The sequence below is a fragment of the Nilaparvata lugens genome, chromosome 3 (assembly GCF_014356525.2).
Source record: "Nilaparvata lugens isolate BPH chromosome 3, ASM1435652v1, whole genome shotgun sequence".
Classification (NCBI taxonomy): Eukaryota; Metazoa; Arthropoda; class Insecta; order Hemiptera; family Delphacidae; genus Nilaparvata; species Nilaparvata lugens.
The window spans coordinates 2,107,682-2,120,271 of record NC_052506.1 but is presented as its reverse complement, the minus strand read 5'-3'; the positions used below and the strand labels follow the sequence as shown (position 1 = coordinate 2,120,271).

Genomic DNA, 12,590 nt, shown 5'->3' with positions numbered 1-12,590 from the left:
TTGTGTATTTTGATAAATGTCAGTCACATCTCACAATGCTGGATTCCGCGGCTCCTATACTAGAGTGCCACCAATAAAATATTTTTTTTTTAGTAGGCCTACGTCGAGACACTAATTCATTTGTTTCATACTGTTAAATTTAGCTTAGCCTACATAATGTCCAAGAAAATTCTATGAGAGTGCAGTGTATGGGGTTTGTATTGATCAGTTCAAATTCCAAACCCAACTAACCTAGGCCTAATTGCTATAAACTTATCTAGTGATTCTAGAATCATTTATTATACGAACTAGATTGTGAGTGCTCTACATCCATCGTCTCTCGATATGCTAAATTTTACCAATAGGCTACTGTAGATGGTTTTTAGCCAATAATCGTTTCCACAAGTACTTGTGGAAATCGTTTCCGATTGTTGGCCTGGTGTCGTAAGGTTTGAAATAAATTCTATGTAAAATTGAACATGATTTTATCAGTCTCAGTTTTGGTAGCACTCTACTATTTTAAATGAAAGGAAAAATGGTCTCAGGAAGAATCTATCTACATCGCCGTCATATAAGACTGAAATCCTACATCAAGCTTTCTAGCAGCATGCAAGGAAAAAGGAAAATAGTCTCAAGGAGGACCTACAATCACCGCAGTCATGTCAGGTTGAAATCAAGCAGACTGTACACCAGCATGCCGAAAAGAAAAATATTATTTGAAAAAACACACAGACACCACCGGCATGTCAGGTTTAAGGATATCAAACTGCATGTCACCGGCCGACAAAGAGGAAATACATTTGTAAGAATTGATTTACACCACAGGCATGATCAAGATCAAGATCATGCAAATTAGAAGTCAAACCACATGAGTCGTATTATAGAAAATCTTATCCCATCCCTTTTGCGCACCGTCAAGCGGCAGCTGCCGAGATAGATAGGATGGAAAGACTAGGCATTATCGAACCATCCACATCGCATTATAGTTTGCCTATTACCTGCGTTTCGAAGAAGGACGGCTCCACCCGACTCTGTCTTGACGCTCGCCAGCTGAACATGATTCTTGACGACGACCGTGAAGCTCCCGCCCAGATCGATCAGGTGTTGCAGACGTTCCATGGCAAGACCATATACTCCACCGTCGACCTCAGCGCCGGATACTGGCAGGTACAAGTGGCAGAAGAGTCTCGGGATTACCTGTCCTTCCTCTTCAACGGCCGAAATCTCAGGTTCACCCGACTTGCCTTTGGGATCAGAAACGCAATGGCTATATTTATACGCTGCCTAAGACAATCAATTGGTGAAGACATTTCAGATTTTTGCGCTCTTTACGTTGATGATGCAATTATTTCATCACAGAGTGTGGCAGAACATATTCAACACCTTGATGTAGTATTCGGAAGACTAATAAAATGTGGTATGAAATTAAAGTTATCAAAATGTGAATTTTTTGCCAAGAAAGTTAAATACCTCGGGCACATCATAACTGATAAAGGTATCATGCAGGACATTGACAAATTAGCAGCTATAAAAAACTTTCCATCTCCATCAAGTCGTAAACAGCTTCAACGTTTTATTGGTTTCCTACAATTCTATCGTCGCTTTAACAAACAGATGTCTCATTATACAGCACAACTGAGTCATGTTTTGTCATCCTCTAAACCATGGACATGGGGGCTCAAGGAAGATGAAATTTTCAACCAGTTGAAGGATCCTTTTTTGAAAGCTGTTATATTGAATCATCCAAATCTAAACCAACCTTTTCATATAAATGTTGACACATCAGATTACACCTTAGGTGCGGAAATTTTTCAATATGATGGAAAAGGAGAAAAAGGAGTCATAGCATTTTCTAGCAAGACTATGAATGCAGCCCAGAAGAAGTACACAGTCACGGAAAAAGAACTACTAAGCATTGTCGAAGTATGCAAGAAATATAGAACGTTGTTGTTAGGCCAAAAGATTTTTGTCAACACAGACCATAAGGCCCTGGCTTTCTTCAAAACAGCCAAGTTAACCAACAACCGACTGTCTAGATGGTTTCTGTTGTTACAAGAATTTGATCTAGAACTCACTCACCTGCCAGGTAAACGAAATCAAACTGCTGATTTCTTGTCCAGAGAAGGAGTGACACCTATGCCAATGAGACAACATTCCAATGCTATGTAGCCGAAGATCAACCAGTGCCGTTACCCTTCAATATATCGCCGCTCCTGCACACCGAACTCCTCACATCTGAAAAATTTAAAAGCGCACAATCAATGGACAACAAAATCACAGATCTCATTCGCAAGTTATCCAACCCTCCAGCAGAAAAACACCAGTATCTACAACGCTACACTGTCTTCAACGACCATTTATTTTATAAGGCTAATAAAAACTCCGATTTTTGGCATCTAGTCATACCACACACCCTGGAAAAGGACGTAATTTTGGAAACACATGAACGAATTGGTCACTTTGGTATAAAGAAAACAATACATGCCCTGAAAACGTGTTGTTACTTCAAAGGGTTGAACAAAAAGGTTACACAGTTAATAAGAGCCTGCGACATCTGTCAAAAAACAAAGCATAACCGTTTTCACATAGCAGGAGAAATGATACCTATCTTGCCTTCACAACCACTTGAATTAATATCAGCTGACATCTATGGGCCACTACCTCAGTCTATGCACCAAAAACGCTTCATTTTTGTCTTAACCTGCTTGTTCTCAAAGTATACAATGTTCTTCCCTATTGGTAAAATCACTGGTGAAAAACTAGCCAGATGCATCACCGAAAGATGGACCAATGAAGTTGGTAAACCACAGCGCATATTGTCAGACAACGCAACCTATTTTTGCAGTGCCAAGTGGAAACAAGTTTTAGAGCAAGCCGGTATTAAAACATCAAGAGTCTCGGCATACACTCCCAGCGCAAACCCAGTGGAAAGAAAAATGAAAGAAATTTCAAGATTTATGAGGGCATATAGCAGTCACCGTCATCAACAATGGGTCAAATATGTACCGTTCCTAGAACACTGCATAAATAACTGTGTAAGTGACAGCACCGGATACACTCCCCACGAAATTATATTTGGCACAAGAAACGAATCGTTCATTCAGAGCCTAATCAAGTTTCCAAATCCTGATAAACCTAACCCAAACTTATACCAACTGGTTCGAAATAGGTTAGACAAATCCGCAAAACAAAGGAAAAAATATCATGATAAAGCTACAAAGAAATTCAAGTATGAAGTCGGAGATGAAGTACTGGTAAAAGCACATAAATCTTCAGATGCCCTAGGCAAGTTAACCAAAAAATTCTTCCATCTTTACACAGGACCGCATCGAGTGACCGACGTTTCACAACACAACACCGTCAAGATTCAAGATTCCGAGAATGCCAATAATCACTGGTGGGAAAACGTAACTAATGTAAAACCCTACCAAAGAGCCTAACTAATAAACAACTTCAACTCATCTAATAAACAACAATTCACTTCAAAAGAAGGAATTGAAATCAACTTTAAGTCAAGAAATTAAAACTGAAAACAACTTTAAGAATTTACCAACCTGATCAAGCCATCCACCTCGTGTCATAGTCATCACAGAAACAATCGCCTAGTTATATCCGCCCAACTGGAAAACAAAAACAAAAATTGTATTATCAACAGAAAATAATTGTAAATTAGAAATAAGATGAAGTTAGTAGTGAATAGGAGGAAAGAAAATAAACAAAGTTTATTTGAAAAAATGTGTAAATCTAACCTCGAAATACAGAATCGATAGAAAAATCTATTCAGAGCCAAAGCCTGTTCGATAATTTTCTTCGTCACACCAACCAATGTGTGCGAGATCATAGAGTCAATTTTAATGGAATCAAAGCAATATCGTTATTAATTATTGTAACCTATTATTTAATGTGAAATTATAAGTAAAAAACGCAACCAAAAATATATATTTATGTTAAATTGCATGAAATGCGCATGTTCTATGTCATATAAATGTATCTCTAAAAAGCTCAAAAGAAAATGAAATTCTTACCTTCAAATGTGAAATTTATTATTGTTGCATCAAAAGATCATGAATTGTAATTCAAATTGATAAATATAATCTTGAAAGCATAATATTTGTAACCAGCATTGATAAAAATCAAAAATCACTTCAAGTGTAACCCTGTTTGTACACAACGTACTAAGCGTAAAAAAGGAATTGCTCGAATCAAACGGTAGACAATTGTCAAGTCACCGAAGTTAAATCACACTCTCACCCAATTTATGTAAAAGCCAGAACAAATACAGCTGTTGTAAAAGAGGACATGATCAAGATCAAATTCTGAATTTGGGTTTGGCTTTTTGGTTATAACAGATTCTCTGTTATTTACTAGTATTTTTAAATTTTTTAGGAATTTCATCACCAAAAATGGCTATTTGCCGGCCCAACGTGAGGCATTTAAATACAGCACCACACGATTTGGCGCCCAACTGTGATAGGCATTGAAGAGGTGGATAATCGACTGCGAGGATTATATAGTTGCTCAGTATACTACAGCGCTGACAACGGGAAAATTTTTAAAAAAATTTATGGTTGTGAATTTCTTCAAATTTAATATTAACCGTTCACTGTTATATAAAATAACAAGACGTACCATACCCAATTTTTGAACAGAAAAGAAATTTTATCGATTGATGAATTTTTAGAGAAAGAATCGAACTCAGAATTTCATTATTGTGTTATTCGAAGATTGGTCATATCATAAGTCATAGGTATAAGAAATACCATAAGAAAGGTCATATTATTTTAAGAGCATTAGGTCTATGCCAAAACAATTTATAAAAATTTTACGGAAAAGAGGATTGAAGTTATCTACATTTTTAAAAAATTTTTTAAAGCATAAAGAGGGAAGTAAAATTAAATCACGGATATATTGCAGAATAATTCAAGCAGAACACTGCTGCTTTTATATAAAATTTTGCGAAGAATACTAGCCCTATATAGAATTGCGGTGAGAACTTATAAGAGTAAAATATTTATAATAATGAGAGTAATAAATTATAAGAGACATACCTTTGTTACCGCATAAGTGTCCATTGTATCCTATATGTTAACATCGTTTTATGTCAACGATATTGCTAATTTGATTCACTTCATCACTGAACATATTATTGAATCACACTTTTGTATTTCTTCATTGAACGAATTTTTCACACTATTCCAATTTTTGATCATTTACTTATAATCGTTTCACATAACCTCACATGTTTGCGGTCGTTTCAACACACTTGCATCGTTATAACATTAAATAAATTATGGAAGGTCCACACCACATCCTGGAGGCCACGTCAGCGATTTCAGAGACGGAGGATGTCGCGTGGGATAAACGCCCATGCATTGCCATTCCAGAGGTCCGGACGCCCGCATCTCATGTCATAGAACCATTGCCGCCAACCGAAGACCACACACCCGCCCCTTCCGTGTTACAGATGAGTCTCATCCTGGGAGCATTGAACGATATGATCAAAGAAAGGAAACAACTGAACGAAACACTAAACAATATGAATAAGAACTACGACCAAATGAAGGAAGACAATAAACAATCAAAGGAAGAATTAAAGAAGGAAATTCAAGAGGTAAAGAAAGAAAAGAAACAAATAAATGAAACACTAAACAATATGATTACAGATGCCAAACAAGCAAATGAAAAACTAAAGGGAAGGTATGAACAGAGTTTTTGAGAAATTGGATCAACAGTCGAAGGGAGCAGCGGAAGAAAGCAGGACGGTAACACGGCAAATTTGAGGAGGAATGTCAAACAATTAAAATCAATATTGGACCAGTGATCAAGCCCATGCATGCGAAAGCGAACATATTTGAAGAGGAGGTCATAAAACAAGCAAGTGAACATGACACATATAAGGAAGACCAACCTACCGAGAATGTCAAGACTGAAGTCGCACTGCACCCCGCAGGATGCCGAGAGGGACCGGACGACATCACCCGCCAAGCTGAGGACGACATTCATAGCATAGAGGGACAGCCCGTACCACCGCGCGCCAGACACCAGGAATCCAAGGACGTTGCCCGCCAAGTTGAAGAGCAGCCCGGACCGCCGACCGCACATATCTCCCATCCACCGAGGACAGCACCTGCAACATATAAAACCAGTATTCATGAAGATAGTCCACTAAACAATAGAAATAAAACAAAAACCCACCACAAATCAAAGTCACAACAAAAACCGGAAACCTATGAATCAAAACAACAAACAAGAAGGATTACAATATGGCAAAGAAGAAAACCAACTAATAGAGTTCATTTACACCGCCGTCATGTTAGGCTGAAGTTGAATATCAGATTTCTCCCCACCATGCAGAAAAGAAAAACAGTGGCAAAAAGGATCTATCTACACCGCCGTCATATAAGGCTGAAATCTTACATCAAGCTTTCTACTAGCACACAAGAGAGAAGAAAATCATCAACCATGATGAAGGGCCATCATTCAGAAGAAAGGCCTACAACCACCGCAGTCATGTCCGGTTAAAATCAGACAGACTATACACCAGCATGCAGAAAAGAAAAATGTCATTTGAAAAAACCCACAGACACCACCGGCATGTAAGGTTTAAGAATAGCAAACTGCATGTCACCGGCCGACAAAGAGGAAACGAGTTTGAAAGAATTGATTTACACCACCGGTACATCCGTTTTAAGCCAAGTTTGATAAAACGGATAGTTGCAAATGGGAATGGAAACTTGAAACAAATACCGAAATCAAATCTAGATGGGGGCTTGAGAAAGAAATAGTTTCGAATTAACTGGAAGCTACGTTGTGAATTATACCAATTATCAAACTTCTTCATAATCACAGCCTACCCATCGAATCATATCTTTGCAGATTGGCATCTTTCTACTGCAGCCTAATCAACATAACCTAAACTTCGCCACATCTCAGCTAATAGGAAAATATTATCAATCTACTTCAAATGAAGAAATTATTATCAACTTTAAGTCAAGAAAATAAAATTACAAAACAACTCTAAAAATTACCAACCTGATCAAGCCATCCGCCTCATGTCACAGTCATCACAGGAAAAATCACCTAGTACAATCCGCACAACTGAAAAACAGAAACAAGAATTATATTATCAACAGAAAATATTTGTAAATTAGGAATCAGATGAAGTTAGTAGTGAATAGGAGGAAAGAAAATAAACAAAGTTTATTTGAAAAAATGTGTAAATCTAACCTCGAAATACAGAATCGATAGAAAAATCTATTCAGAGCCAAAGCCTGTTCGATAATTTTCTTCGTCACACCAACCAATGTGTGCGAGATCATAGAGTCAATTTTAATGGAATCAAAGCAATATCGTTATTAATTATTGTAACCTATTATTTAATGTGAAATTATAAGTAAAAAACGCAACCAAAAATATATATTTATGTTAAATTGCACGAAATGCGCATGTTCTATGTCATATAAATGTATCTCTAAAAAACTCAAAAGAAAATGAAATTCTTACCTTCAAATGTGAAATTTATTATTGTTGCATCAAAAGATCATGAATTGTAATTCAAATTGATAAATATAATCTTGAAAGCATAATATTTGTAACCAGCATTGATAAAAATCAAAAATCACTTCAAGTGTAACCCTGTTTGTACACAACGTACTAAGCGTTAAAAAAAGAATTGCTCGAATCAAACGGTAGACAATTGTCAAGTCACCGAAGTTAAATCACACTCTCACCCAATTTATGTAAAAGCCAGAACAAAGAGTCGAAACTTGTAATAACCATGAAAAATGATGAAAATCTATATTTGTTGCAAATACTGTTTGAATCCTAAGAGGATAATATGCTGAATTTTGTATATTTGTTATAGTTATGGGTCTGCTCATAAGCCACCCATGAATGGAAGTTGTGGAGTTATTTTAATGAAGGATCCAAAGAGACCTCATTAATTATTGTATTTCGATTGTATCCAATGGAAGGAAAAATCAATTATTTATTTTCTCGTAGCCAAAAGTGCACGATATATCGTTTTTAGTGTTAAGTGTGGAGTTTTCGTAGAAGTAAGGAGATGGAATGGTGTATTCATCACAATATCGGATTTTTCAAATAGTCATTGTTTCGACTTGTCTCCCAATTACCTATTTAAAATATCCTGGGGGCTTTTGTGTGATGAATTTTTTAAATAGACCTCATGAGAAGAGAGAAAAATTGTGATTACCTTTTAAAATGAAAGAATTTGCTAAAGGAATAGTTAGCGACCGAGCGATAAAGCTTACTTATCAGTAACTGTATATTAGATAAGAGTACCGTTCTGTACTGAATATTTTCTAGAAAATTATTCAATAAAATTATAATTATTCTGCAAATAAAGCACGAATTACTTATGAATTGCTCATTGAATTTTGAGGTTACACTTTGTTTACTACTCGATCAGATGTTTTGAAACAGCTCGATCACAGCTGACTGATTCAACGTATTGTAAAATATCATGTCAGATTCATGCAAGCTATAATACTATTTCTAAAAAGTAAAAAAACTATCAATAAAGGACCAAGAATTTCGAATAAAAAATAAAATGTTGTATTGTTGTTGAAATTATTTATTACTTAAGAAATTATATTATAATGTCAGGTCTTATTGTAACTAACTAGGTCATAGCATGAACTTATATTATTGATAAAACGGCAGAAATTAATTATAACAGTCTCAAACATAATAAAGAATTGTATAAGAATATTAAATTATTAATTATTATTTCAACTGAACCACATGGTGATCGAATCTCTTTGGCAAGCCTAAGCCAATCATAGTGCATAGAAATAGCACCAAAAAGGTGATCGTTTGAAAACAACATATGTTAATCTACTATCAGACAACAAACCTGCCTTATCATATACGCTAGCACATGTACATTGTATAAGAGGAACTATGTCTAGAAGATTAAGCAGTTTTAAGAATTATATAAACTGAGTTATTATTGTAATTAAAGGAATTATATTCTACTGCCTGCCACTGACGTCACATCTACGTCATAATCGTTCTACCAATGGCAAATTATTATGCAAATTTATTACACCGAGATTCTCAGAAGAAAGGTTCTAGCCAAGAAGCTTAGAGAAAAGACAGCACTTCCCTTTTGAAATCCTCACCGTTCAGACCTCGTTATAGTTACCAAGACCTATTTGTAAAATTTTCGTTCGATTTTATATGTTTTATTTGTGAGCCAATATTTTAGGCTATTCTATTTTTTACTCGTAAATCTATGTTCAGCAATCGATAAATTAAAAGTTTGAAGTTAAATCATCCCTTAATTAATTTGGTGAAGGAAATATTAAATTAAAATTCCCCACGTGCTGAGACCGAAGCCTGGATTGCTGCCGACCAAACGATTTTGATCCAAAGAAGAAAACCACGACCGTCAAGGAATTTCACGTGAGTTATAAGTTTAAAGGGGCCCCAATCTACGCTTCGAAAATATTTCAGTGCAGAAAGATATAAAATTTTCTTCGTTAAATTATTGGCCACGCCGACAAGCGCTTTAGCATTTAAGAGCCTAGAATTTATTCATATAGAATTTCTAAGAATTTGTAGTTGATTAACTATCCTCCGCTGCCAGAACCACGACCCCGAACAATTTTAAAAAACATTTTTTATTCATTCTTCACTATTTTTTCAAAACTGTTAAATTTTATCAATTGTAAAATTCTGTCGAATCACGCATGGTATCATGCAAGTACAAGAAAATTGCTAATCATTTTTATTAATGTTAAACCACTTTCAATCTGTAAATTATATTCTGAATCTGCACTGTGAGATCATATATTTTATTATAATATATTTCAATTTTGTTAATTCGTTTTCTGAGTTCGATTATTTCTTAAGCCTGTCAATTATTGTGTCTGATACGTTCTATATCATCAAGAACCGATCGAATACGATCATTGGAATAATTGAATTAAGCTGGATATTGGAACAGGTCTAAGTGGATGTAGCGAGTGGGGTCAGATCGAGATATTTATTCTTTGTCCTTACCTGCTCATATATCAGCTTTTATCTGTTACCGACCTCGACTTAGGAGCGAATACATCAACAGTACAGCAGATGCAGCCAGAGATCATATAATTTCCTACAATAGAGCTTAAAACCCGACAAGACTCTGTTCTCGAAATATATTCAGAACGATATTTGGTCCAAGTACCGTATTTTAATCCTTCAGAACTTATTAGAGACGCAGTCCCGTAAATTATCTACATCGGGATTTTTGCTCAACCTGTATGATTTTGTATGCTCATTCTTCACAGGTAATAATTTTAAGATATCCGTATTCAGTGTTTAGCGTCCGCTACACTACTTATAAAAATTTCATCACCATACAATCTGTCATAAGAAGAATCAAGGGTGAGCGAGTGTTTAGGCCTCCCGCGATTCCGACAATTGTATTGAATCTTGTAGTGAGTCAATCAGTCTGGTGTACACTCAGCGTCCACGCACGCAGTTACAAAATTTATAACCTCAACACCGTTGAATTAGTACAAGATTCACTCTACATATGTGAAGCCTTCAAAAAAAAAAAAAACGCTCCACAACTGATATGTATTATTAACTTATAATTATTATTATCAACCCCACCGTAGAAAAAGATCTTGAGGCATTGAATACTGATAGAATAATGTTCAAGAAGGAACACTAGTTGCTCTTGGCAAAATGACATAATTAGGCCTACATTACTGGACAGAAAACAATAGTGCAGATATGTTGTATGTTGTAACCTGTACATATTTAATGAATGTTCATTTGTTTTATACATATATAGTGATGCTATCTTGCAGTAGCTACACAACAATAATGTAAAACACTTTTTGCTTTTAAAAAGAACGACTAGCAAACAAGTGAATAAATTAATTTATTGAAAAAATCTGCCTGCTAGTCGTTCTTATTAAAAGCAAAAAAGTGATTTAATAATAAGCAGCTCGTGATTGAAAACAGCATTGAAAAAATATAAAACTCCCACTTTTTACAGACACGTTTATTTGAATGTGCGATACTTGATGGAAATCCTGTATAATACATATTGAGTTATCATATACAATTAGAATAGAATTGAATGATATAGATTGGAATGGAACAGCTATAGTGAGATTCATGTTATAAAGACAGTGGAAATGAAAGGAAATCATTGTTGCCACTTTTCATCACCTTCTATAGTAAATGGTTGTAATTCAAGTCATCCCGGTAAATCGGACAAGATATTAACTGTTGATTATTTTCAATAACGATCATTTCTATCTGGATTACATTAATTCCACCAAGAAGATATATTTATCTAAATTTTTTGATGATACATTTTCATTTTTGAGATGAAGTATTTTGGTAGTTTATATTTGTACATAGTCTAGAAACAGTTTGACAACTGTGTGGAGTTGGAAATGGATAGAGCTATGCTTAGTCTGCTTACAGACCAATGCTGATCAGATGCTCACTTTATAACTTGAATCTCACTAGAGATAACTCAGCAGCATCAAGTGCCACTTGATTTTTTCAAATTTGTTTTTTCAACATTAATGTCTGTGTAAAAGCTGCGGGATAGAGCCATAGTATAATATTTTCACTTGTTTCACATTCTTGACTCAAACAAGAAATCACAAATATGCTTACAATACATACTTGAAAGAAACATTGCGCACACTGTTGCAAACCACATGACGGTGACGGCAGAGGGAAAATGGTTGGAATCGCTGCCGTCGCCAATGCGATTCGCACCCGTGTTGCAATGGTTTAAGGCAGTGCAAAGGCTAAAAATAAACTTTCTACTTGTGATATTTTTCAAAGTTTTACGATTTGTATATCATCAAGCTATCAAAATGGAAAAGCTTTCTCAGAAAAACATTTTTATCAGATCATTACTTTTTGAGATATGAGCGACTGAAGTTTGAATTTTTGGGACAGAACATTTCAAATTCGGTACGATATAAATCCATGAGATTTAGAGGATGGATTCTTCATGGTATTGTTGATCTAGTAAAACAAAAATTTTCTGAAAATATCAATTTTTGGAAAAGTTATTCAATTTACCAAAAATAACTTTTAGTTGAGTTATTTTTAGTAAATTGAATAACTATCTTAAAAATTGATATTTTCAGAAAATGTTTGTTTTACTAGATCAACAATAACATGAAGAATCCATCCTCTAAATCACATGGATTTATCTCTTACCGAATTTGAAATGTTCTGTCCCAAAAATTTAAACTTTAGGCGCTCATATCTCAAAAAGTAATGATCAGAAAAAATTGTTTTCCTGAGAAAACTTTTTCATTTTGATAGCTGGATGATATACAAATCAAAAAACTTTGAAAAATATCACGAGTAGAAAGTTTATTTTTAGCCTTTGCACAGCCTTATCAGACAGAATTGTGAAAGCCTTCTTAATGAGAATGGAGCAAATCTTAATGAATACAATAAAATAGATGGTAATGATTTTCATTGTGATGAAATTGATTAATCAAGGTTTGATTTTTGTTTACAGCATAGGAAATCTAAGGAATCGGTTAAAGCACTCAAAATTCCCCGCAGACTGCAGGGGAAAATTGACGCAGCAATCGAGGAAGCACTGGAGTTAC

The 12,590-nt window shown here is 35.1% G+C and overlaps 1 protein-coding gene across 1 annotated transcript in view; it reads right to left on the bottom strand.

Moving 5' to 3' along the window:
* LOC120350704 overlaps positions 1–5,051 on the bottom strand; it is a 6,390-nt gene extending 1,339 nt beyond the window's left edge. Inside the window, exons 1-3 of the mRNA XM_039425290.1 lie at positions 5,028–5,051; positions 2,059–2,113; positions 978–1,223 (exon numbers count right to left, since the gene is read on the bottom strand). Of these exons, the coding sequence (XP_039281224.1) occupies positions 978–1,223; positions 2,059–2,113; positions 5,028–5,051 (325 nt within the window). The remainder of the gene's footprint in view (positions 1–977; positions 1,224–2,058; positions 2,114–5,027) is intronic.
* Positions 5,052–12,590: the final 7,539 nt, after the last annotated feature.